Genomic DNA, 27,649 nt, shown 5'->3' with positions numbered 1-27,649 from the left:
TTGCCTAATAAGTTATCCACCAAACAATATAAACGTTGTCACTGGATCACAGATTAAATAATGACGAAGCCCAAAAAGAGTCCACCAGTGATTCTGCACAGAACAGGACGGAGTCGTCAGGAGACGAGGGCTTACAAGTTAAGTTGTTTCTATGATTTAAGCCAAATAAAAATAGAAATATATTAGTGGGTCCAACTAACTAAATTATGTCTATTTGTAAATGTGCTTTTCAACCCTGTGAAAGGGTTTTGCAGATATCACTTTGATCCCCTATAATAACCACATTGGTGTGTTCCAATACATATAAACGTGTTTGAAAAGGGTTTTTATTATTTCCATTACATTTTTCAGGAATATTTATTAGGATGCAGTCCTGTAATTACCAATATCTGTTTCTAAGAAAAAAATATTTGTCCATTTTGACGAATATAGAATAAACGGTATGGTCTAATTGAATTCCTCGCCTGCCTGAAAAAATCTCAGGACAATGTTTAAAATGGACAGTGTAATAATGACAGAGACCTTTGGCAGCAAAAGGTCTTTGTCTTTGTGATTAAACGCTTGTTATATTTCCAAACAATAAAGCGGAGTGTAGCATGAATGAGTGTGGAGCCCATCGGGACATCTCCAGCTTTATCATGCCCCATGTTAAATTCGGTAATAGATGAGCAGGTCAGAGCCACGTAATTTACTGAAAGAAATGTAGTTTCCTCCAATTTGCCTTGGCGGCTCGGGTTGTCAAACTCTGACAGCTGGCACAGATCACGGTGGTGTTCTGCATTATGACCGTCCACTGGTTACCATGGAGCTGCATTAGAAAAGACAAAAAGCATTTCTGGCTAATTTTATTACAATACAGGAATAGCCCACATAATGTGCAACAGTAATTACGTTTCGCACAGTGCTCTCCCTCAGTGATAAATGAGAGACACTGACCATGGTCTGCTAGTTTAAAAATCGCCATTAGCCCATGCTACTTAATGCCAGAACATTTCACATTTTATGCTCTTGATGTGCTTCACCACTGAAATATTCATTTGTTTTAATTGTGCATGTTTTTTCCCCCTCCACGACCACAAAGACAATAAACACGTTCCCTTAAGTGTTGCGAATCAGAAATGTGTTTTTTCGCCACCGAGTTTAAATTTGAAAGCTGTTGTCCAAACAGTGGGGCGGGGCTCCCGTCCTACAGCCGACAAAATAACAACTTCGAATGTTGTCCCCCCCCATTTTCAACTAATGGGCTTATTTCTGCATCGTCAGTCATTCTCTCCTTGGGGAATATGTAGTCTCAGTATAAAAAGCTTTGCTACTGTGCCACATTACAAACCCTCAATATGTGAGGAATATCTCAAACTAATGCCAGGCACAGTGATGCTTCACTCTGCCCAGAGAAAAAAGGACTTAACGGCAAATATTCATTTAATTTCTGACAACAGTTTGTTCACTTGCAATCAGGGGACCATAATACAGTGTAGAATAATAGTATTTTTGATAATATATTACGTTATTTTATTTCAAAGCGAGCTATATTGTTTTTATTTTATTATTTTTCATATTTAAAAGACAGGATGTACAAAGGAGTATTCAAATATATGAAGCAGAAGCCAAAGTAGATACAAACCTTTATTTTACTGCACATTAATGAAACGCTTCGTTCACATGAATCCTGAGGTTTTATTAAAGTTTCCATCAGTCTTCACAACTCGTCCTCCCTCCATAATGTCCTCTGTATCACTCAAAACTTTTCCACAATATTTGCTGCCCAGCCTCGTCCAGAAAATTAGGAAACTTCCCTTGGGCACATAAAAATGTCCGCTGTGCATTCCTATACTGTGCCCAGTAATCTCTCTTTGGCTTTGTTGAGAAAATGATTTGTTCCTCCAGGAGACCTCAGCTCATAGCCCTGAGACATCACTGTTTGATTTCCTGTGTAGGTTTTTTGAGCCTTTTGCTGGGGGACCGGGGCTCTGGCTCCAGTGCCATTTGGCAGAGACCCCCAATGGGCTTTCTTTTTTACTTTCTTGTGCTCTCTGTTAATTTCATTACTTTCGCTGTGACCTCAATTAGTAAAGACTTAAGCTGAGGCGATGACATTCTGCTCTAAATAAGAAGGAGAAGAAGAAGAAACCTGGAGTGAAGCTCAGTCTTGGGGAAGTGACGGCTGGAGACAAGGTTCACATTTAGTTTTCTAGTCTCTATGTAGTTTCGTTAGATCCTCTGTATTCTGACTTTATTCTAAAAACTGCCAAAGTAGAAGAGCATATAAGTACATATATGCTCTTCTACTTTGGCAGTTTTATGTACATTTTCCCTCATGTTACCTTACAATAAAAAATCAAACAAACTTAAACAATAGCCTGGTGAACAACAGTGTTTCCCTCGTGTAGAAAAAGAGCCAAAAGCAACAAATCATATTGCTGTTAAATTACTCGTTTTAGTCAGTAGTATATTAAAGAAAAAGAATCCCACCCTTCAAGCCCTTCACGCTTTCACACTCAGTGCAGTGCAGAGGCATGGGGAGTCAATATGTCAGCGTTTATGGATGCCCTGCGGAGCTGCACAGGGCTGTCAGGCCCCTATTCATGCTCTAATGGCCCCCTGAGGAGCTCGTCTCTCCAGGCTGAAAAGGCCGGGAGGCCCAGTGGACGCCCTGTTGTTGAAGGTGAGCGTGCGCTCTCATGGACGCGCCGCGCCTTCATCCATATGACAAGAGCCATAAAAGAGCATCGCTCTCGCTGCTTCTCCCTGTCCGTCTCCTCTGCTTTCTCCCGCACCCCCTCCTCTTCACTCTCTCTCACTTTCTCCCCACCTCAAACACAGAAAAGGGGGCTAATTGTTTGTTGTGAGAGCCAAAGATTATAGAGCCTCCCATCTTTCTTCCTTCCTTGCATTTTTGTCCTCAAGCCCCCGTACTCCTTTTCTAAAGAATGTGATTCTGTCCAAGAGACAAGGGAAGAAAAGTATTGGAATTTTCTTGAGGAATGCTGATGTAAAAGAGTCTAAAACTCTGACACCGCCGCTGAGGGGTTGTGCGTTTGGTAACAAAAGAGAGGCAGCATTTTCTAACATTTTCATCAATCCACTTCAAGTTCCTTTATAAAGTGTAATTTCCGTACAGGTAGAGCACAAATTTAAGTTCACTTCCACTTGTCCTCTCGCAGCGGGTACACTCTGGGACAAGTGCCCTTGGCCCGCAATCACCTGCTACTGTATTGATACAAGGCATGAGACAAAACTTTATCCCATGACATCTGTCCCTTAAGGTGAGAAGGATTTTATTTTAGATAGGTGCATTTAAAATATCCTTATATGTAAACTTACACCTCTCCTCCAGATTCAATTTCAGCTAAATGTCAAATCACTGCCCAGAGAAGGTCACTGACAACCAGTGGAAATTGATTATGTATTATGGCATGTCACCAAACCGAGTAACGGATAACTTGATCGGCCACATTTACACTCTTTTTTTGTATGTTGATCTGAATATATCTAATATACAGAATAAAATCTCCACGTTGCAGAGGCTGTACGCTCACGTTGAGAGTTTTGTTTTTCGTTAGCAGGGAGATAACTAGGGGAAGAGATTATTCATAGGGAATTTGTCTTTAAACCATTCTGGTTATCGCTGTCGTCTATCTTGTATTCACATAAGGTTCCTATCTCAGATACATCCTTCGGTAAATGCCTTGAATCACATGCCTCCTTTAACTTGGCAACCCCTTTGGGATGAACAGGCAAGTGCATTAAGCAGAGATGCTGCACCATTCTCGGAAAAATGCAAATTGGGAAGTTGTTAGCTATTTGATGTTGCTGCGCGATCCCCCACCCCGCCCCCGAAAAAACATCCCTCCACTCCAGTGTTAGCGGTTGAATTGCGTGCAGTCCCGGGGACAGGCAGGGCTGTTTATATGCAGGCCTGGAGCAGCAGAGACAGCACAGAGACAGATGCATGTCAGAGATAGCAGATCCCATCTCAGGCAGATGCCTCTTATCACAGGCCTGTTTGCATAATTAGGTCTTTTGATATTCACCCCCTCTGACTGACAAAAAGTATAATTGCAGCATCAACTACGACAAAAGGTAGGCACAAAATAAACAAGTCAACATAAATAGGGAGAAAGGATGCGGTGTTATTTTTGTCCCGTGGGGGAAAAAGAGGGAGGAAAAAACAGCATTTTGAACTAAATCTGCTGTCAGTCACAGTCAACTGGTGTGACTCGGTGCTCAGAGGCTGGTCCTGTGAATGCCTGCAAAACACTGAGCGTGAGGCCTGATTGTAATTATGCTGGAACTAATATGCTTTTCAAAATGAGCCATTATGAGCTAATGCTGCACTGCCAAAGCCCTGTCTGTTTTTGTCCCTGTGTCTTGGATAGTTTGCGAAGGTATGGCTGATATGGAGGCCATGGGTTGTGATATCAGAGACAGTCTGACAAGGTGCAGCTTTAGAGTGTAACTTTACTTTGAGTCAGTACTGCTCACAGGTGAAGGATAAAAAACGCTTTACACCTGCACAGCTGCAAAAGCATGATTTTGTTTTTTCATTTTTTATTTCTGTTTGTATGTTTAAATGCTAAAATATAATAATTCCCCGACCTTATCATTTGCTAAATGCATTCATATTTGAGGGAATATAGTTTTTATTTTATGATCTTTTGTACATTTTTATATTTTCACATCAGAATTGATAGTCATTTATTCTTATTGTTATTCTCATTGTTATTTTTTAAAATATAATATAAAGACTACATATGAAAAGGAATAAAGCAAAAATTATTACATGAGATTACATTAAACACATTAGATATTAGTTTTCATGCTGGTGACAGTAACGTCTTGTAATCATTTACATTAACGTCTTCATTTACATTAACGTCTTGTAATCATTCACATGTGTTTCATTCAAAACCTCTTCACGGTATCGAGTGTCCTGATGCAGTGTTTTCAACAACCGAGCAGACATGAAGTTCATTGCTGTTGTTATGCATCGTAAATCTGGAACTTTAAATATCACTTTCTTTAATTGCCGGTATTGAATGGACAGCTGCCTGTTTAATCGACGTTACTTCAGCATCTCGGGGGTAAAGGTTTGAGGGGTTGAAGGGAGATGAGCAGAGCAGTGAGTATATAGGTGGGGAGGGGGGGTCGATATGAGGAGGTGATGAGGATCCCATGTGCCTGTAGTCTGAAGAGTCTGTCTGTGAGGTCAGCGGTGAAATCTCCGGGGAGAGAGAGCGGCCTTTAAACCTCGGAGTCACCTCCAAACTATTAACTAGCTGCTTGAGTCCTTCAAGAGTGTAACCCAGTTTTATCCAAAAAGTCTGGTCGGAGTTAGAGCTTCATTAAAACAAAGTCACATCAGGGTCAATGTGTGGTTCTCCACGTCCATGGGATACGTTAATAACTGCACATTAATTAACAACACTATAATTGTTTGTGGACGACAGTTTCTGTGTAAAACTCAAGTTCTCCAGGAGAATGATGTACCCATAAAAACATGATATTTATCAAAAATAAAAAAACAGTTTTAATTGTGTAGAGACAGATTTCTCGCTAATTAGCTGCATGTCCCAAAACCTCACTCCATCCAAATCCCGAACCAGCTTTGAGTATGTAGAGCGAGTACACTTGACTGCACTTGAATGCTGTTGATGCACAATATTCTCTGAAATGAAAAGAAAACTTGATCACAGCTGGAAAACATTTCAAACTAACCGTGAATGATGATGCTCCAGAAACACTTGAGAAAAAATGTGCTGAAGAAAGTATTTTGCTTGGAAAGTGAACAGTAAGGTTGTTGTTCAGTTGACATCTGGCTGAATCAGTACTCTATCATCACCTGTTAGTATAAAGCAGTGCATCATGGTGATTTATACTATAGAGATCAGTATAGTTTATAGATTGTTAGAATGTAATGTGCATTTGGAATAAAACGGTTATGTTTGTTTGCAGAGATTAACATCAGTCCTCTTATTAGTTTATCAATATTCATTCAGTTGTCAGTGATCGGCCCTCTTCAGTACTGAAGCCGTGTAGTTCAGTCATTTCACTCCCGGCATTCCCGACAATTTAGGTTAAGGTAGTTTTTACTTCAATAAAACCCAATGTTATCTTAAATCATAATCAAGCTCTTACCTCAACAAAGCAATGTGTAAACCTAATTAACTCCTCCGATTCATAATGGGCAGAATATTAAATCAATACCGGGGCAAAACCTCAGAGGGCCCCTGGAGGAGAGTACACGGCAGTAATCATGCCCACTGGATGGCACATAATTAGATTCTAATTGGACGATAACTAATGAGACAAGGCAGGAGCTGTTTATCAATATCCCCTGAACCTTTAAATGGAAATTACACCAGTTGTATTATGCGAAGGCGTAATCACAGTGCACCTTTTTGTGCCGAGAGAACCATCAAGAAACGGACCTCAGCTGCCCTGCAGGGATTTTGCTACCTTCGCCAGGGAGGGTGTGTTTTCATTGCTGTTACTTGGTCTGTCTTACTGGTTTAGCAAAAACTACTGAATCAATTTTATTGAAACTTGGCAGTAGGGTGGGATATGGGCCAAGGGAGAATCACGGGGGCGGATTCAGGATACTTTATTTTCACTTCCTTTAACTCAGTTTAGAGATAGATAAGGTGTTAGCCTTGGCGGAGGTATCCGTTCTCCTAGCACCCTTCCAGTTCGCATATTTCCTCATTTTGTCTCCGATTATTTACTTTGGCATGTGGGTGAGATGAAAACAGACTGACATGTTATACACTTATCTACATCTTGAAGTGTTTCGTTCAGGAAACAGACAGAAAAAGATATTTACTGTCATGCAGCCTTTGAGACCAGTTTCTAAACCATCTGCTTTCCATGGACGGACTTGGTCCTTTATTGTAACACCACCGTATATTAACCAGAACGAAGAGTCTGGACAGCAGACACATGTTTTCTGATGTCCTCTGTCTTTTTACTCACCAGCATATTGATGAGCTTTACATTCAACCCCAATCCCAGTTGGCCCCCATGCATCGTGGGCCACTTTCCATTTTCCCTTACTCATTACAGACAGGGCTGTCGACCTTGTGCTTCTGGTTCATGTACAAGAGCAGATGTGTTGTGCTCAATTGAGAGCAGGGTTATGCGCCATTGTCTGCTGAGGTTTATCAGCGATTAGCCTGATAGCATGCTAAATGTGACACAGATTACCGCAGTGGTTTACTTGCAAAATAAAGTCTGCGAGAGAACCTCAAACAAAGGAGGAGGAAAAGAAAATAATTTGAACAGGAGAAGACTTTGGTGTCTTTCTCCGAGCCCCTTGAGTGCGAGACGACTCGAGAGTCTCCCTGTAGGACGCAGAGGTGACTTTGGAAAGTGATCTGTACACTGCTGGGCCGGTCTCAAGTGTCGTCACGGCAAGTTACCGGGCAAATGGATATACGCATCCTCATGAAAACCAACAAAGGGATATGTGGTGTATGTACATATTCAACTTTGTATGTTCAAGGGTGTTCTGCAGTGGAGAGAGCCTGTGCTTCAAGAATCAATCTTTATTAAAAAGGATAAGACTGAAGAATTGATTTAATGAATGCGGCCTCATGTCCTGCGGCCACATGTAATCCACAGAGAATCATTGAGCATGAGCTCAGGGGGACAAAAATGTTCGTAGAAGACTCATGGAGTGGCCTGTAATGATAGCTTCCATATAATCCCCTAATTCCTTGTTTAATTAAACTCTGGAGCTGGCCTTGAGACTCCGCCAGCTCTGTTGCTCTTTTGTTCTCACAGTTGTTATTTGGAGGCGCGGTCTGAGTATTCTTTTGTCCACTTACGCTGAAAGATTTGATGTTGAAGTGAGCTTGAAACAGACAAATCGGAGCAGTGTGACAATGAATCAGGCGACAGGAACTCACTCAGGCAAAACATTCAGGTGAGCGTTATAGTTTTCATTTGAGCTGAATAGCGAGGGGCCACTGTCAGAAGCGCAAATCTCTTCTTACACCCTCTTCTTCAATATCTCCCTTTATTTTCCCTCTCCCACACTTTCTGGACGGTGCGTGATGCAATCCAAAAGGGGCCTGGAGCAACACTGGCACATCACGCCGCCTTGTCAATGTCTCAATGAGGAAATTATGAAAATGTGAATTTTATGACATGAAATGAAAAGGGCCATGTAGTTTGAATAGACGTGCAGAGGAGGTGAAAATGATGCAATTTTCTAAATTCAGTTATAACGGTAATGTGCAATGGTAATGCGTATTTGCTGTCAAAAATTTCCCTGTCGGCCCGGATTGTGCATCTTTGTGCTGTATCTATGTTCCTCGAGCAAAAATTCAGCTTAGTTGAATGCCTAAAAAGTAATGTAAAATATGTTGTGATTCATTTAATGACAGCAGATGGAAACACATGGCGCTGAATGGTTTCGGTGTGATATTGTGTTCTATTTTATACACTCTGGCTGTGCTGTGTATGAGCAGTGTGCCCTGGGCCACTGAGAGAGAAAAGCAGGGTGAGGAGCAGCAAGGTGGCCTGTGCAGATTAACCCCTCTACCCACGAACACCCCCACTCCCCCTCAGCCCTCTGCCTTCACAGCCTCTGGGGCCCCTTTCAGAGGCAGGATTGTGTATCAGGGCCTCCTCTACATTAAATAAATATCCACAGATTAAGATAATATTCTCCCGGTTGTATATTGAGAGAGGAGAAGCTGTCATTCGAATCTTCTATGTTGCCAGTCCCCCTCTCTTCTGCAACAAAAGAGGCTCCAAAACGCAGATAATGCTGTTAGAACTAATTTATGATCACTTTCAGCTCACATTTGATGCCATTTTCCTCAAACACCCCTCGGTTAATTCACACAAAAGACTTCTCTTTACTTGTTTTCACTCCACGATCACACACAAATGGCCCCGTGTCCCTTTCTTCTCACCTCAGGTAACCGCACAGATGAGGGCTCAGATGTAGACTCGGAGCCCGACCTGCCCCTGAAGAGGAAGCAGAGGCGCAGTCGCACCACGTTCACTGCTGAGCAGCTGGAGGAGCTGGAGAAGGCCTTTGAGCGGACACATTACCCCGACATCTACACCAGAGAGGAGCTGGCTCAGAGGACGAAACTCACAGAGGCCAGAGTACAGGTCAGACTTAAGCAACAGCACACAGACAGATCTGAGCAAACACATTGTTCTGTGACAGGCCTGCATGAAAACACATATTCTCACATCTCTAGTGATAATGTGCCATGTGGAAATCTTTTCCATGTGATTTCGGAGAAATCTAAGGGACGATGGGAGGATTTTGCATCTTAAAAACTAGAATCGCACTAAAAAGATAGTATACCTCCGCAGAGGCCGACAGTCCCCTTAAATTTAATCAAGCTGCACCAAACCGTTCACAATCAGTTTCTTAAATATGCTTGATTTTCTTAATATATATCTATTAATTATTCCCTGGGAAATCAATGAAAACATAAAAAAATACCAACATATTAGACTGGCAAAGAAAGTGATAAAAAAATATTCCTGATCCAGATATGCATACAGATTTTAAAGGTTCTTCTCTGACACGTTCTACATCCTTCCACCATTTTGTAGAAATCCGTCCAGTACTTTTATGTAATGCTACTAACTAGCAGAAAATAAGCGTAGATGAAAACCCTAACCTGTGTGGTTATAATTAAACAGCAACTTGTTTTTCAGAAGAAATGAACATGATATTCAGGATAACTCCTGGAGCTCACTCAGATTTTTCACAGGAACTATTTCTTTGGGAGAACAAAGCTCCAATCAATCAGCTGTTTTGGAGTGTGACATAGAAAAACAGGCTGTCAGTAGATTTTCTTTCTTCCATGTAAACAAAATTACATTTACCTCCATGGTATTGAAGTGGGGGTGGGGTGAGAAATCTCAGAACAAAAATAGCTGCATGCCTATAGATCCCACTCGAGGTAAGTGAGGCAACACTTAGCAACCGTTTCTTTGTTGTTTGAGTGTACCGGTCCTTTAAACACATGTGTAATTGGACATTAGCCATGCTAACTCTAAAGGCTGCACCTGTCAACATCAATGTGCTGCAGTAGCTCAGTCCTGAGCATCACTGAGGCAAATATCTGGCTTCTGCTGCAGCCTGCTGTAGACGCTCACACTCTATCACACCTGGTACATGCCTCGCAGGGCTCTGTGCTGCTGTAATTCCCCTAAACACACCCATAAAAAGCATAACACCTGCCTTCACTCACTTACTAAAGGTTGTGAAAATATTAGTCTTTCACCCACGGCAATGCTGCATTCATCTCTCAGGAAGATGTGACCCTTTTTTATTCCCGTATCAGAAAGTGCATGTGTGAGAATTTGCTGCTTACCCTTAGACTCCATGTTTTAAGTGTTCTGACAGCGATCCTCCCCATCTTCTCACCTCAGACCCGCAAAACTATTTGACAGCCTGGGTGCCCTGTGGTCGTATGTAAGATTGAAGGAAGATGTGTACAGTAGAGTTATAGCAACAGCTGTTCTTCCAAATACTGAGAGAGGGGGTTGGGGGGTGGGACAGAGGAGAGAAAGGGAATGCATTCCTGATGGATTTCTCATTTCGGCCTTTGGCCAGGATCTCATCCCCATCACTTTCAAGCTCGCCGCTGCTTGTAAAATCTTCCACATATCACACAGGGTTCCTCATCCTCTCTTGGGAACCTATGCCCCGACAACAACATTAATCAATCAGCCGCTAGTAAAAAAAAAAAGGTCTGGGGCACCGCTCTCCTCTTACCACAGTCGTTCACACTCCCTCTGAACCCCCCAAACTCCTCACCGCATGCTAACTGTTCATCACACTACAAACATGCAGTTGGGGGTAACTGATTCCACACATGTCTTTGTCCATCTTAAAAACCCCCAAAATGCAGTGATGTCCTACGTCTGAGCGTTTAATGCCTCACTCAAGGGAAGAGAAATTTATCTCTTGTCTGTTATAGAGCAATATATTGCCTTTTTTTGCGTGTATAAGAAGTAAATGAGGAAAAAAGGTGGGATAACTAAAGGCTGCATCAATAAATCTTAGGGAAAATCTACTCGAGCACATTCTGATAGTATTGATTTAAAAGTAAATTTAATTTCGCATTTGCTTGATTGGGTTCCAACACTCTAATATGATGGAAATTAACCACACAATTGCGCAAACCAACATTTTTATTTTATCGTTAATGCCACGTATAAATACATCATTCTTGTGCGAGTCATAGTGATCACAGAGGACAGTGACACCTCGGGTCTGAAAGAATAATCCATGCCTGTATTAGAACCTGTGTATTTATGGAGGCGAACAAAAATATCCTGAAAGCGAGAGAAGAAAAGGAAAACGGAATGGCTGCAGTCTCTCTGCTGTTAGATGATAGACTTAAATGATGTCATGTGAAGACCTGAGGAATTTGAGTCATGGCTTTAATTTGTTAATGCTGTTTTCCTCATAATCTAATTCTGAAAGTCTTTGAAAGTCTCAAAAGGTCAACTCAAACTTAATTTTCCAAGAAGGCTACGAAGCAATAATGGCCAAAGTTGCACTTCAGTTCGAGCGTGTTTACGAGAGGATATTCTACAACATGAGTCTGATAGTTGCTCGATGGAGTGCTTGTTTTTCAGGTTCTTACACTACTGTAATATCACACTCACATAGAAACACTTAACCCTTTTAAATTAATACAATTATAATAATAAAGATGACAAAAATGAGCTAAGTGCAGATTTTTGGGGTTTAAATGTGAAGTTTCTGTGTGTGCGTGTGTGTTGTCTGTATCGCCGTGTTTTACAAATGTCCACCAGCTGCGCTTTCACATGTAGGTGCCCAAATGGCCCATCACAGGGCAGGAGAGAGGAGACCCTTTGGCCTGAGAGCAAAGCTTCTCCAGCACAGCTGCAATGACGCATCTTCCAGATGTCGCTCAGAGACTAATCTGTTTGAGGCTGAGGGAGAAGCTTCAGGCTGGGGGTGTCGGAGGGGTCTCTCACACTCATATTTTAAGTTGAATTTGTGTCCACAGTCATGGTTCACTCGTGTCCGTTTGTCATTAAAAACGGCGTTAATGTGGAAAGTAGTTTCCTCAGATGGAGGTAAACGGTGCTGGTGAGGTGCACCGGCTCTCCACCTCTGTGTTGTAAATTAAACTGCTCCATTCTTGTGGAAGTGTTTGGCTTAGCGCTGACTCCAAACCCAAACTCATAAACAGAGCTAATTCCCTTGTGTATGCCCTCGCCTGCCATTTAAAGACCTTTTCACCATCCATCTTTATCAGTCCCGCTGTCCCTTTCAGCAGAGCTACCAGCGCTGCTCCACCACCACAAGCCTCACAATGGTTTTATCACCCCAACTGACAAATTGTGGGATATGATCCATATCTCTCAGCGATTAGTTCCAGGCTGTCTCGGTGGGAGGGGATGCTGCCAACTTCTACCTTCAGTGTACGCTGCGCTGATGCAGTGAGCGCTGCCACTTTCCATCTGATAGCCCCTCAGTTTTAACAGGATCTGGCGGCAAAGCCATTCCATGAGCTATTAGAGAAGAGAGCAGCGTTTGTGTCCGATCCCTCTGTGGGGCGGACCAGGTGGGGGTAGCGGCGAGGAGGATATGGGCTGCAGGCCGCTGTAAATCAGCACTCACAGATGAAGCAAATTACATTCTCCTCCATTTAGACTGAAGTTTTTAAAGAGACTGACTTCTGAGTCTCGGCTGAGGCTCATCTTCGCAGCACGCCGCCACCGGCTCACTTTACCAAATCTGTCACATAGATCCTCTTTCATTACCAATAAACATTCTGCATGTAGCTATTATAGTTCGTGGAATCTAATAAGGTATAAGCATTGCGTTTTACGAAGCGTGCAAATCAATTTGGTAAAAAGTTTCTCTCTTTATCTGTGGCTTGTGCTGGCCTGTTGATGTATGGAATGAGCACTGCGGGAAAAAATACCTAAATGGAGTCTGGCCTTCTCCGCTTTTTTGTGAAAGACCAGTGCAGCCAAATTCAAACTCACGCTGGTGCTGTTAAACCACTTTTCAACATAGCTGCTGAACATGTAATCCCATAGGGAGGTATGAGGAGGCAATACACAGTTTCCTGATTGTTATAATATTAGTCAAGTACCAGCGGCAAGAGAGGGAATCACAATGGAGCCGAGTGCTGACAAGCAAACCCAACAGGCAACTGTATTCCCGCCAGTGTGGGTTTATGTTTCATAAAGGAATAAATAGGATTTGTGTAGATTGTCGGGGAGAAATTGTTGCAATGCATCAGTGTGAATGTTCTAACAGTTTTCTTATTATTAGAATTTAAATGACTTTGGTACAGTGCTTCTGTACTCCTGATACTTATCAAGCTAATCCCACTCTCCTCTCAAATTCATACTCCTAGCTACTTTAATTAGCATAGTGCCAGTCTGGAAGGCAAGCAGGGAGGGAATCAGAGAGAGAGAGAGAGAGAGAGAGGGGAAAGAAAAGGGGAAGGAGAGAGGAGAAGGGGGAGGTGTGCGAGTTCGGGGGGGGAGGTATTGCGTGGTATGAGACAGAAGAGGATTTGTATGTTGAGGCTGGTTGCATCACCCCTCTGTGTTTTTTGTGGATATGAAGTCAGCAGCACATTTTGTTTTGTCATTATCTCGGCTCTCGGTATTCATCTACCGAATGTTGCAAATTGGCTCCTGAAAGGCGTCACACGCATTCAGTGCTCGTCTTTGACAAAATAATTCATGGAGGATTGACTGAACGGGGGGAATTCTGAAATATGAGCGATCCTGTTTAAGAGAAAACAACACAGACGTTTTTTTTTATTTTCTCACTGCACTGCAGTGTCACGCGTTTACAATGTTTGCAGCGTATTATCGCTGATCAGAGATGAAAAATGCAAAGTGCCTCTAGATCGCTAGGAATCGATTCTTTTGGCGTGGAGTGAATGGGAGATTGAAAGCAATGAACCGATGCAGGCAGCCAAACTCGAGCTGGAGACTGAAACGTGTCGCTGTACTGAACGTCGTGTTTGCAGGTTTGTCATCCGATTGCAGGTTCGAGGTTTTTGTCTAAACCCTCCTCTGCTGTGGAACAACCTTCACCCTTTGTCCACCTCCAAGTGGATCTTCCTTCAAGCCTTCCTCTTTGGTTCACAAGCAGCTTGACTTCTATAAGATGCACTTATATTCCCCTATTCCCTCTCCAAAATATTCACTCCACAACGATTCAGAGATATGCTGCCAATATGTCCAAGTGTATTGGCCCTGGGAAACCTCTAAGTCCATGACAGCGAGACAGAAGTGAGCCACATGCATGAACTGCACGCTTGTAGGTAGAGGGGGGGGACATGGAGGAGCGCGGCGGCTCTCTGTGCAGCAGCGAATTAAACCGGATTGGGGAAAGCAGAGGAGAATCTGTGGTCCAAGGTGACTTTGTGATCAGGTTCCAGAGCGCAGCCTCAAATCCTCAGCTCCGGGCTGTGTGATAGTCTGTGTGAGAGCACATGTGTTTGTGCATGTGTGTGATACCGTATGGGCAGCTGGGCGCATGTGCATCACCACTGGTTCACATGTTTATCCCAGTCTGTGCTGAGGGCCCGGTGATTACTGGAGAACACACTTGACATGAACTCGCCTCTTGTGACTTTTATCAAAGTGGACACAATGCAACTGGAGTTCACGCACAATAACTGAGTAGAGCTGGAGACGCATTGGTATTTTAGCCGAGTTAAGTGTATTACCATCGCAGGAAGCCTGTTCAAGGCCTAAGAAAACTGCCAGTTCCCATAAATTACGAGTATTGACTCTCGCTCTATGGCCCTTTTCATATCTGCGTATTGGTTAATATGATCACACCATGACACATTGAGATCCAGTCGCTCAGACCACATCTGGATGAGGTCTGGGACACATTCTTGGCCTCTTTTATTCTTTTAGCTGTTCAGCTCTTTTATTCTTTTAGCTGTTGAACACGAATGTATCAACGGATGTCCTCTGTGTAAGACGAAGAACATCAGCGAGTCAAGATTTGATGACGTCCATACATGTATTTACATTGCGTCAAATGGGTGCTTTGATTTACCTGGAACCAGTCTGATTTGTTTTGATTTCTTCCTCTTTTTTAAATTTCTGGCACATTAAGTTCTGCTGATTGCTGCCTCCTGCCAGTTAGAGCCGGGAAATAAGATCCGATCACAAGTCGACTCAGGAGACACATTCTAATGTCAGGTGTGAACTGACGCACTCAGAACTGTCCACTTGTGGTCATATCACTTGAGACACACTTTGATGTCATGTCTGAACCAGGGACTGTTTTCTGATGTCAGACAGAATCATCTCCCACAAGTTTTAACAGCAAATACATTTTAATAACATATAAGGGACTAAAGAAAGATTAAACTTATTTATCGTCATGTTTTGCCTCTCGCAGGACTTGGTCAGGAACGTCCTGTGAATGTGTCCGTCTCGAACAATCTCCTGCTGTATTCTTCATAGGTGAAAGACAAACTTTCAGAATTTCCCAAAAATTGGATTCAGACATTTTTTGGAGTTCACATCTAAAAACAGCTTAAGTAATTCTGCTAATTATTTTCACCTTTACAGTAGTTTTATGATGACAGGCCTAAACATCTAATGATTGATAAATGTTTGTTTAGTGTCTGGCCTCATAAAGACTTCAAACACCAAGCTCAGTGTTTATGATGGATTTCATTATCAAGATTTACATTAAATCCACAGTGATGGGAAATTATTTTAATTAATAATTGAGCGATAAATTATTATTGCAAATTGTTATAGAGCAGCCACGAATAAATAAAGGTGCCGTGAACTTTACTATTTTAGTAAAGTGAGGGACTGAAGGAAAAAAGACTAAAAACGAAAACGATAAAAAGCTAAAAATAAAAGAAGAAAAAAGCGACTTTAGCGTTTAAGTGTTTTGTGTCGGCCATGATTGAACACCTCCTTCCTAAGCCTGGATGACAAAGGGGGAAGGAAGTGAAAGTGCAAACATAAAAGATGGGCGGGGTGAGTGGATGAGGTCGGAGGTGAAGTGGCACTGTGGGGTGCGGAGATGGGGGGGTGTGGAAGGAAGGGGTGTACCCCACCGTCCCCCCCCCCCCTGCAGGCAGCTGTTTGTCTGGCCCAAGTAGAAGCTTAGCTCAGACCCTGGTCCACGCTCCACTACATCCCAATGGCGAACATTTCACCGCAGCCACACACCACATTTGTTTTGGAATACTCGATTGAGGGATTCAGACGGGGGCTTGAGAGGCGACTCGGCCTCAGATAAAGATTTCATGTTGGTTTTTCAGTTGTACGACTGAGGTTTGCAAGTCATCGCCTGTTGAATCCCGTTTTCTTTCGAGTGAGCGCTCGCCACTAAACTTTAAGGCCCCAAAAAAAAAGTTTTTCACAGAGGCATTGACCGTGTGGGAAAAGAAGCACATTCAAATTGAGATCTCTGTTGGACTGAGATCCCTTGTAGGCCTTTACGAGTTTATATGTATGTTTGTGTGTACAAAAAAAAGAGGCAGCCCCTGAAAAGCAGTGAGTATGTTGCTGTGTAAGTCCTCTTGAAAGTGTCCCTCTTTAAGACCTGTTTAAAAGGGACGCCCTCCCTTTGTGTCCACTGTTCTCTGTGGCGTATGGAGGGGCTTTTGTCCCCCCTCTTTCATGTGTCCTCACAATGGCCCGGGCCGTTTGAAACACAACAGTAGATGAACTGCTCTGACAGTGTATTAAACTCTGATGAATTGCCTGTGCGAGGCATAGATCAATGTCCTTCAACCCTCGGCACACAGTGAAGCCGGGGCCTTGTCTCGGGCTAAATGGAACAGGTTGCTGGCTCCTTTCAAAACAGCCTGATTATATTTGTGTTTTGTTGGAGCAGAAGCCTTTTTAAAATGTGTAAATCTTTGAGGTTCAAAGACTCAACCCCCTCCTGTCTTTCAGGGAGTTGACATTGTGTGTCTGCGCTTTAGTGCTGCTCATTTTGGGAGCATTTTGCCATTTGCTGGCTCAGAACTCAAGAGTCTCAACTCTGAGGTTAAAACACTTTCTGGAAAGTGAATTTTAAAGCTTCAAAAACAACCATGTTTAAAACCGCATGGTGTAGCAACACAGCCAGATAATGTTGCCCTTTGTCTCCAGAGGTGTGATGGCCTCTCGCAAAGCATCTAACAGTTTGAGGTGTGGGATGTGGAGACTGCTCACCTACGTCTGACCTTTGAATGACTTCTTCCCTCTGAAGGAGGCTTAGGGCAGCCTGTTTACACAGATCACAGCTTCAGCCACTTAAGAACAACAGGGACAGACCACTGAGCCTCTGTGGCAGCTCCCACAGGGACGGCAGCTCTCAGCCACCACCAGCACTCGCACTAACCGGCAGATTGATCACAGGTGGCAGGAGCCAGCACACTCTGCAGAGGGTCTGCATGCTCGCTGCACTTAGTGTACACAAGATGAAATAAAAGTATTTGTGAATCGAAGAATTTGAACTTTGTTTTGAAATCCTGACGTTAATTTCTCCTGTGTAGGTGTGGTTCAGCAACAGGCGAGCTCGGTGGCGCAAACAGGCTGGGGCAAACCAGCTAGCGGCCTTCAACCACCTGCTTCCCGGAGGATTCCCACCTACAGGCATGCCCTCTTTACCCACGTACCAGCTACAGGACTCCGGCTACCCCGGCTCGCTATCGCAGGGTAAGACCACCACTTCTGCACCCAGGCACAAAACCCCTTCCATTTTGAAAGTCACAGTAGGATCAGAGGTTAATCTAATTTTGGTACAGATTACATTAGTGCTCTTTATTTGGGGTATGCCATCCATATTTTATGTTCATGGTAACATCATTATGAACCATGTGCTGCATATAAGAACCATGCAGCAAGTAGTTATCTTTACAATCACAGCTTTGTCGCAGTGGGACAAAAACAAGCCTTCGCTTCTTCTCTTGTGAGACGCAGGTCATTTCTGCAACACTTTTAATGTTCAGCCTTGTGTTTATTGGCTGAAGAATTTGTAGGAAGGACATTTAATCTGTGATTTATGACCTCCTGAACTGGTGATTCATGTTGTTGCTTCAGCGCAGAATTTCAATTTCCGATTTGCTCTTACCTGTGCACTTTTTGTGTTGTTTTTTTTTGTCAGAGGGCGGCACGTTGCACAGACCCCAGCCCCTGCCTCCATCCTCCATGCACCAGGGAGGTCTGGGTTCCGACGGCAGCTCTTACGGCCTGACGTCCAACCGCCACAGCTTCTCCAGCTACTCTGATACTTTCATGAGCCCCTCGGCGTCCAGCAACCACATGAACTCTGTTGGCAACGGCCTCTCCCCACAGGTCAGTCCAATAGGCTTTACCTCCATATATCACGGCTATACCTTCCCCTATAGGTAGCGCTAACATCCCTCCATCCTCCTCCTCCTCCTCCTCCCACTGCTCAGACTAATTGCATTTGACTGAAATTAAAATTCAGAAACAGCTTGTTCAGCAAAATAACTGCCAGTGTGGGCTTTTATGTTCGCCTTCCAAAGCCCTGGATTTACTCTAGCTATTCTAAATTGCTACATTTGTAAAACAATTGGATTAACATCAACAAATTAAAATTCATCTAGATAGTAGCACAAGTGCTCAAGCTGCTCCAAACAGCGGTTTTCCGACTTTCCTGGGACGTCTTAAATCCTGCGCAGCGCAGTGAGAACACATGCAGATGAAATAATTAGCTAAAGCTTATAAATGTAGACCCCATAATCTTCTGCATATAATTGTCTGCAGCGGGAAGACTGCGGCGCTGTATGTGTGATTTCCTTCTTGTGAAGCTGCATGAGTTCCGCAGGCAGCTCAATGCACAGAGTGACGGAGGTGTCGTGATCTCCACATGAGGTTTTTGTAGACCTGCTGTTCACTTGCCGCACACTTCCTCGTCTTCTTAGGTTAAGTCCTAATTTGAATCTGCACAAGGCCCTAAACTATTTCCCCTCCCCTGTCATGGAAAGCCATCATCTCTGTTCCCTTAGCGGCAGGCTCCTTTGCATCCTTCTGCTGGATTTTGCATGCTAACCCCTTTGTTAATGCGTCCATTAATGAGCGTTTAAATTCAGCTCCTGTGCTAAGGGTGGAGCTTTAAGTAGCGCGGAATAAAAAAAGTGATTTGTGTCGACGCACATCATGTGTACAGAGCGAATTACACACAATTACCCATCAATACTGGCCAGTCTGGCCCACCCTCACCAACAAGATGTGGTTAACAGGCAGAAAATAAGATTGAAATGGTGTGTAAAGAGTTGAAAATGAATTTCAATGCCGCATTTGTCCACAATTACCCCGTCGTTCACACGTGTTTTATTGGGAGTTTTTTTTTTTTCTTCTCCAAATATTTCTCAAAGCAGATTGGAAACATTCTTGGTATTACCCTCTTTCTTCTGAGAAAAAAAGAATTAAGGATTTTGTGACAAAAAAGAGATTTTCTCTCCTGCCGGAGCGACGGAGGATAACATGGAGGCTCACAGCGTGTTTGATTGTTAATCGTGGCACAGGGGCTTTAACTGCTAATGCTCTCACTGCAAACCTGCACAAAAACACCAGGAACATGGAGTCATTTTTTTTTTCATTAATGGCTCTCTCTAATACTGGCATGGGGCGCACTGTCGCTTTCTCTCCCTCTCTGCACAGGCATTCAAGAATGTGTTGGGATATTGAACATTTCCTGTCATAGCGAGGATTAGAACAGGAGCCTTTGGGCAACTGTACAGCTTGGATTTCCAGTATTCAATTACCCTATCAAGTGGGTTTGACGGAAGTCTATAAAAACCCACCTGAAATGCAATTTATTTGTATTTGTTTTTTAAACTCATATATTTATTATGCAGCTGAAATTGTGGATTTTGTTCATCTTTTCAGAGGGCTGGTATATGAGTGTGGTGTGGATGTTTTGATGTGTCACACCACGTTTGCACTGCGCAGAATTGAAATGTATTGAATGCATGCAGAATGCTGTGTGGCATTCCTATCAGTCTCTCAGCATGGAGATGAATGTTCCCACTGACAGCAGAATCAGAGTTCACTCCACGGTGCAGCGTCCCGCTGGGCAGGGCACCCCCGCACCCCCCCAGCCCCTCTTTCTCTCTCCCCGTCACTTCACAAACATGGAGCTCTCCACAAACACACAAAACTCACTCAACACAACATTCAGTTTCCCGTGTCCGAGTCAGAACTTGCGTTGTCTTTCTCTTTAATTTCGCTCAGTTTCAGCTTAGGAAAACTGTCGATCACACATCTGACTACTTGGCGTGTATTTTTCATGATTTACAGCATGTTTTTCACTCGCCTGCCTTCGCTGCCCTGTAATGGGAAAAAGGGTCGAACACAAACACGCTCTCTATCGAGATGGAAATGAGAATTTTGATATTGTAAGTTGCAGACAGCATCTGCTTGCTGGAGATATGCTTGTGCATTTGTATGTGTGGAGCTATTTTCTTCAAGTGTCTGGCATTGATGGCCTCGCTGTACAGAGATTGACAAAAATTCTCTGATTCCCCGGTAAATGGGCCCGCGGTGGCGAGGTGCCAAGTCTGTAATGGAATCCTGCAGCGTTCAGCGGCCCCGACAGGAGCTCGCGTCCATCCCAATCCCATAACCTATCCCGACAGCACACATTTTCCCATTACAGGCGGCGGAGAAGCTATCCACTCTCCAAACTGGTTACTGTCATTGTGGGATATACAACATGTTTGGCTGGTTGAGGGAGGCAGCGTATTAGAGGTGGTGAGAGTGAAGCTGTGCATGGCTGGGCAAAAGGTATGAAACCAGAAGTGCGTTTTGTTGTTGGTCTTGTTTCATTTAGCGACACAGCGGGTGTTGGAAAGGAGGAAAGGCAAGGGCATGGAGGACAAGCATCCAGGTATTTTTCAGCCATGTGCACCTGGAGATTTAAGCTTATTTCTGCCTTTTTATTATGGTCCTTCTCATCTCTAATATTTCATTTGAAATGAGTCTCTGTGTCGACCTCCTTCGAAGCTACTATGATGCTTCAAATCTGAACTTTGCATAGTCCAGACTAGAAAAGAAATAAGCAATATTTGCTTTGGACAGACAGCAGAGCTTTAACTGAAGAGGTCACACTTAGAAAGACATTTATGTCTAAAGAATATTGTATATTTTCCACAAAACCGGACAAAAAGAGCCTGTTAGATACTTCTCCAGTGATTCCTAGAAGCCGTGTTCATTGGCATTTCATTTGCAGGGAGACATTTGGCCTGCATTCCTCTTTACTGCATGACAGGGACACCTGCTGGGAGAGGAAAGAAAATAATTGAAGTGCACTGGAGGGCTAAAGCCATGCAAGAGGAGCTCGGTGGTAGAGCTTGGGTTTCATTCCTCAGAGAAATGGCTGGAAATAATGGCTGGGAAAATAGGGGGAAAAAAGCATTTTTCTAACGTTGTAAAAGTGGGAAATGCACTGGTGAACGCACGCGGCGATGTGCTGTGTTCCCCCAGTTGGAAGTCGGTGACCTCCGTAGGTTGGTGTGGTGGGTAAAGATTTTATTGCTGTTTTGATGAGGGGAAGTTTGCAAAAGTTTTGTGAGGAACTTTTTTTTCTGTTTTGCAGTTTTTATGAAAGTGTTGTGTGTTTTGGAATGACAAGGATGTGCGTGTGTGTATCTGAGGAGGGCCTTTGGGCTGTGTGAGTGGGCCGGGCCTGCACACATTCAAACACACACACACACAAACGCACACGCACACACGCACACACACACACTCACACACGTACACGGGATCAGAGGCAGAGCGGCTCTCAACCCTGCCTCCCTTTGATCTGTGTCCCCAGGCCTGCCTGCCCGCGCGGCGCTGCACCGTACCACGCACGCTGACACCATGCTCACCAGCGACTCCCCACAACTGTCTGAGAGAGATAAGCCAGGGGAGACTCCAAACTGTGCTGCTGCTCTTCCATTAGCTAGTGCAGACGCTTCTTTTAAAAGCGGGATGAATTATTTTTAAGAAGCAAGCTCTGCCGTTGCCAAAAAAAAAAAAAAAAAATGGAGAGGGGAAAATGTACGGAACAATCTGGAGCTCTGGCTTCATTCCGCCTCCCTCCCTGACTTCTAACAAGACATTCTGCACCTGAATACCAATGAGAGGGGGAGATTCATGTAGTCCCCCACATTATTAAAACTTGGGCATTAAGCCTCTCACCGGGCACTGTGTCAGCTGGCAGGCTCCACTGACAACAAATCAAAGGGGATGAGCACATAGCCTGCATTCACAGCTCAGCCACTCGCAGAGCAAGAGGGGGAATACATACTGGTTAATTAGAACTCCCATTAAAACAAATACTGTTTCAATTTGGCAAGTATAAAAAAAGATGTAAGAGGCTTTGAGAAAAAAGAGTCCTGCTGTCGGCAGCTGCCAAGAAAATCCAGGGACTGTAAATCATATCCACTGGCTATACTGTTTCTGAACAGATTATTAGTGTTTGCTGTTGTTTTGCAACACTTTTGAACTCTGAGGAAAGATTCTGCATCTGTGACACAAGAAATCCACGTCTGCACGCACCACCGCTGCTGCGTTGGCCTTCACCTCTACTGTATGTGATAATGCGTCTTGGTTTGTTTTCCACTGAGTCGCATCTGCCGCTTTTATGACGTGAGATAAAACTAACAAACCAGCACTTTCTTCAGCATAAACTCAAAGCGTTTGCAGAACCAAAGAGCGCCACTTGTGGAGCACACCGCGGTTGCAGATGCTGCAGAGACAGTTCGGCAGTTTCCTACTCGTTTTTTTATACCTGTGCCATTTGTTGCTCGCTGCATCTTTCAGGTCTCGGCAGCCCCGAGTGAAGCCATTTTCCTCACTCTTCCAAAATATCTTTGGTCGGAGCTTTGTGTATTCATCGTCTATTTTTCACCTACCAACCTTCCTTCCCTCCGTTTGGCTTTTTGTCATCCCATGATGCCTTGCCAATAGTGCTTTGCTCTCTCTCTCTCTCTCTCTCTCTCTCTCCCCACCTTCCTCCCTTGCTCCAACTCTCTCCCCTGGAGAGGCGGCTCTTCTCCCATACGCCCAGATGAAAGGCTATGGCGGACAATAAAAATGCTATTTAAATGCAAGGGTGTTTGTGTGCGGGTGAGAGATATTTCCTGCTGAAAGTGAGCTGCTGCATCCTGATAAATAGTAAATATAAGGGAATGTGATTTACATTTATCTTGCAGAGGCAGCCAATATGAATTTCAGTAAATCCTAGAAGATGGGGATTTAAGGAGGAAAATGACTGAGACTGATTCACATGCTGTGTCCCACGCAGTCGAAATGCCTATAAGGTGGATAGTGGCGCTGCCTTTATTAAAGTGTAGGCACAGACATCGATCCTATCTGAAATACCTATTACACACAGAGCCTCATACATACACACATTTTGAAGGTGACTTGCACCGGATAGAAATAATAATAATAATAATATTAATAAGAATAATATCTCCTACTTGTAGTAGGAGGCTGCAGGGCAGGTGAAGTGTCTGGGGTGCATACGCTGGGTGACCTATCTCTGCAGGGTGAGGGGTCAGGGTGCACAGGGTTATGGGACGGCTGGGGGAAGACAGAGCGCTGGCTCGCTGTGAACCTGCCCAGCTATAGCCGGAGGTTTGGGATGTTGTCGAGCTGCATGTGGTTCCCGTTAGTTCCAGATGCCACTCTGACAGGTGCATAGCCGTGATTAATACTCTCTCTGACTTCATCTCTCACCCACATTTTCTCATTTCTGTCCCTCCTTTCCCGTTCTGTCTCATCCTGCATGTCCTGCACTGATCTTCTCCGCCTATACCCTCTCTCGCTCATGACCCGCAAGCAAAGTTTATCCAAAACTTGTAGTTTTCTTTGCCTTCGTTAAAAAAGGGGCTAGAAATATGAGTATCCACAAACAGCATGCTTCATTTCACCTGTCTCTTTTCTTCCTCCTTACAATGAGATGAGACTATGGGAGGTGGTTGGGTCCTCAGCTGGTTGTCTCATGCAGAAGCTCGCCCCTCTCAGTCTCCAGCTGAGAGCTATTTCACTATGTATTTACATGTAATTATGGCTATGAGGTGCAGATATTAACACTGTCAAGAACAATTTGACCTGACATTTTTCACTAGACCTGGCCCCTGCTGTTTTTAGCAAACAACCCCCTCCTCCTCCTCCTCCTCCTCCTGCCGCTTTCTCTCCTTCACTCCCTCGATCCGCCTCGCTTTTCCTTCTGGGGCTGCTCCCTCAGTTACACACACACACACACACACACACACACACACACACACACACACACACACACACACACACACACAGGCCCTGCCTCGCTGAAACCACTCTCCTGGAATCAGAAAATCTGCCGTTTAATTTAGGAAAGGCGTCAGTGCAAGGTGCGAAGAGTCGAAGGCTGTGCATGTGTGCGTGTGTGCGTGTGTGTGTCTGCGAGAGTGTGCACTTTGAAGGGGCCTCTCTTGTTCCCAGTGGCTGAATCCATCCCATAGTTACTCAAGCATATCACTAGCAGAGAATAGAGGATTGCTCCCCACACGTTCTCCAATTGCAGTCCAATAGACGGCATATTAACCTCTGGTTAGTGCAGGGCCAAGTTTATAGCTCATACTGTGGGATGTTTAGGAGCGAGGGGGGGGGGGCCTTCCTCCAGCTCCAGCAGCTGTGCTTTCTTCAACACTTAACGCCAGCATGAGCTAAAAGTGGGCTCAAAAGGATTCGGCTTAATGGAAATTTGCAAAGAGACACAGAAGATGTGTAGATGAACCTAAAATAGACATGACTTCTATTGCACTTCCGCTTTGTGTGAGTAGAGAGCTTCGTGGAGCCGAGGCAGAGGAGACGCAGGCGCATGGCGGCTAACACGTTGTGAGGAGTGACAGCTTGTTCCAGTGCCCGCTAATCGTCCTCATCTGTGCCTGACTTGTCAATGCCCAGATTCTGTCAGTGCCAATCAGCCACTTAATTGAACACAATTAGCGCCCCGCCCCAGCCCCCCCCACACACACCATATTCTTCAAAGGCCAATTTCTCCCCCTCCAGCAACACCCCTCCCAACGCCTGCCGCTCGCCCGTCGCCCTTCCTCCCATTCTACCCTTCACTCCGCCTCTGTCTCTTCATCCTAAAGGGCGCATGGCGGAAGACACTTTTCAGTTTTTATTAATGTGCTGCGGCCAATTAACGCAGTGGCATGCAGGCCAGAGCCGTCATCTGCTGCCTGCCACCATCCCGGCTGTCTGCTGTGGCCCCACGCCACCCCTCGCGCCACCTCCACCGTGACCAAAACGCTTTAATTCAATTTATGCAATCACTGTTATTTTTAAATAGTCATTTTGTCTGCTCAGATGAGGGGCCTTACTGCCCGCTGGGCCGGCCCTCTCATGTGAGGGATGGGGGAAGGGTGGGACGTAGTGGGAGCAGGAGTCGGCCGACTTGAGCGTGTGTGTGTGCGTTTGTGTGTGGGTGCGTGGGTGGGTGGCTGGTGGGGTCCCTGATATTTTCATTTCTTATTCCTTCATTTTTTGTTTTGTTTCTGGTTATTAGATATTTGGTTCTGGTTTTCTGAAAAGGGGATTTGAGGCAATAAAAAAAAAATTGCTAACAAATTCTCAAAGAAAATATCTACATTTGCTCCACAGTCGCATATTTTACGGGTCTTAGTATTTTGGCTGTTCTCACTGGGTGTGTGTGACTCTTGGGGTCACAGATTTAAACACTATTCTTTTCCTGTAATCACACCCTCAGGACTGGCCTTCAAATATTGATCTGAAATTCAGTGTCATCACTGTGGATCTTTAATCACTCTGCTGGGGCGAGTATCAGCCGGGCAGATCTGCTAAGGTGCAAGATGCTATTCTGCAGCGCTCAGATAACTTACAGACATTTGGAGTGCTCATTTTTCCCCGTCTGCCCCGGTGACCTCTGCCTAACTTAAAGGTACATCTCGGGGGCATTTTGATTTGGGCAGAACGGGGAGCTATCGGTGACAGAGGAACTAATCCAGTCTTGCGCAGATTAAGAGTATTTGTGGAGTGGGGTGTGTTGGCGCTGGCGCCGGGAATGGAACAGAAGGGGCTCCTATCAGCTCTCCAGGCAGGCTAGCCCTCAGGCCAGTGCAGTCCTACAGGAGTCTTTGTACTTCCCAAAGCCTCCACTTTTCCTCTCACTCACTCTATATCACTTTCTCTTCTCTCCTCTGCCCCCCTCGCCCTCTTTCTATAGGCTCTCATATTTTTCGCCGTTCCATTTACTCCCCTTACATTTGTGTATTTGTGTTGTTTTTGTCCAACACAAAGGTCTGTGCGCCCAGTTGTTATCGCCACATTCTTGACAAACAGTTGCAATATGAATTTTGAGACATAGACATAGACACGCAGAATACAATAATTAATTGTTCCAGTGACGACACAAACTTAATATTCTGGCACGTCTGCATTTTCTTTCTTCACGAACTTCTCTCCCTTTCTTTTTGTTTGTGTTTTTTTCTTGTCTCACTCGCAGTGTTTCTGTCTCCGTCACATTGTTTTATTCTGGAAGGAAATCCAACAACTCGTCAAACATTAGCACAGACAAAAAAAAAATGTAATTTGACTGTTGAAGAAATTAGGGAGGTATGAAAGAGCCCCTTTTTGTGTCTCAAATGTACTATTTATTTATCTGAAAGGATGCACATTGTATCAATTTACACTTCCCCATTCACTTCGCCACAGGCTGGAGGCTCAGAAGTTGTGAGAATTAATTACTTTTTTATTATTATTTATAAAGTAATCTATCTGTAGAGAGGCAGTGGAGGAATAGAGGAGGAGAGGGTGAGGGGAGGGTGTGTGTGTGTGTGAGAGAGAGAGAGAGAGAGAGAGAGAGAGAGAGAGAGAGGCAGGGAACGCCCTGGAGCATTGTCCTTTAAACTAGGTCCTGGCTCACATTATCTCCCAAACCAGCACTCACACAACGTCGAACAACAAACGAACTCTGGGCTGCTGAGGACGCTGTATGCAAGGATAGGGAGAGAGAGAGAGAGAGAGAGAGAGAGAGAGAGAGAGAGAGAGAGAGAGACAGGGGGAGAGAGGAGGGGGAGGGAGGGAAGTCATGAGAGACAAGGAAAGGAAGAAGTCGCAAGAGTATGTTAGGAGAAATATTGTGAATAAAGGTTTTTTTCTTCCTTTTGAATTTGAAACTCCACAAGTCTTGGTTAAATTACCTGGTTTCATACAGAGATGATGTCATTACAATTTTGAGCCACAAGCTGAGTGCCACAGATTCAGTGAAACAACGTCAACAATAACCGATCATCTCACCTTGCTTTGTATAAACTTAACAAAAACGTAACAAAAAGCTTTTTATCCCTCTGTGAGAGTAAATATGCTGAGTAGGAGTTTGAGGGGGATTTTGAATCAACGCCACAAGGAACATTACACTTTATGCCAGAATTTAATATCTATAAAGTTTTGTTTTACATGTAGTGACAGAAATATGTGACGGTATGCAGCTGCTAATGTTTTTTTTATGACCTTATGTGACTAAGTATCATTTAACACTTGGATGTGAACTTAAAGATCTTTATGGGGACACCAAAGTAGCAACTATAGAATGGAACTCGGTAGAGTTCATGGAACCACATTTAAGTTCACCAGATCGGGAATTTAATTTGGATCTGCACTAGAG

General features: G+C 44.1%; 1 protein-coding gene across 4 annotated transcripts in view; it reads left to right on the top strand.

The window, feature by feature from the left end:
* The window catches only part of pax7a (paired box 7a), a 47,331-nt gene that overhangs the window by 13,144 nt on the left and 6,538 nt on the right, over positions 1–27,649 (top strand). For all 4 annotated transcript variants that reach the window (XM_035152105.2, XM_035152103.2, XM_035152104.2 and 1 more), the window contains 3 exons: positions 8,927–9,126; positions 17,514–17,676; positions 18,125–18,315. In XM_035152105.2, the coding sequence (XP_035007996.1) occupies positions 8,927–9,126; positions 17,514–17,676; positions 18,125–18,315 (554 nt within the window). The remainder of the gene's footprint in view (positions 1–8,926; positions 9,127–17,513; positions 17,677–18,124; positions 18,316–27,649) is intronic.

This window comes from Hippoglossus stenolepis, chromosome 3 (assembly GCF_022539355.2).
Source record: "Hippoglossus stenolepis isolate QCI-W04-F060 chromosome 3, HSTE1.2, whole genome shotgun sequence".
Classification (NCBI taxonomy): domain Eukaryota; kingdom Metazoa; phylum Chordata; class Actinopteri; order Pleuronectiformes; family Pleuronectidae; genus Hippoglossus; species Hippoglossus stenolepis.
Note: the sequence above shows the minus strand (reverse complement) of the source record. Positions and strands in the feature narration are given on the sequence as shown.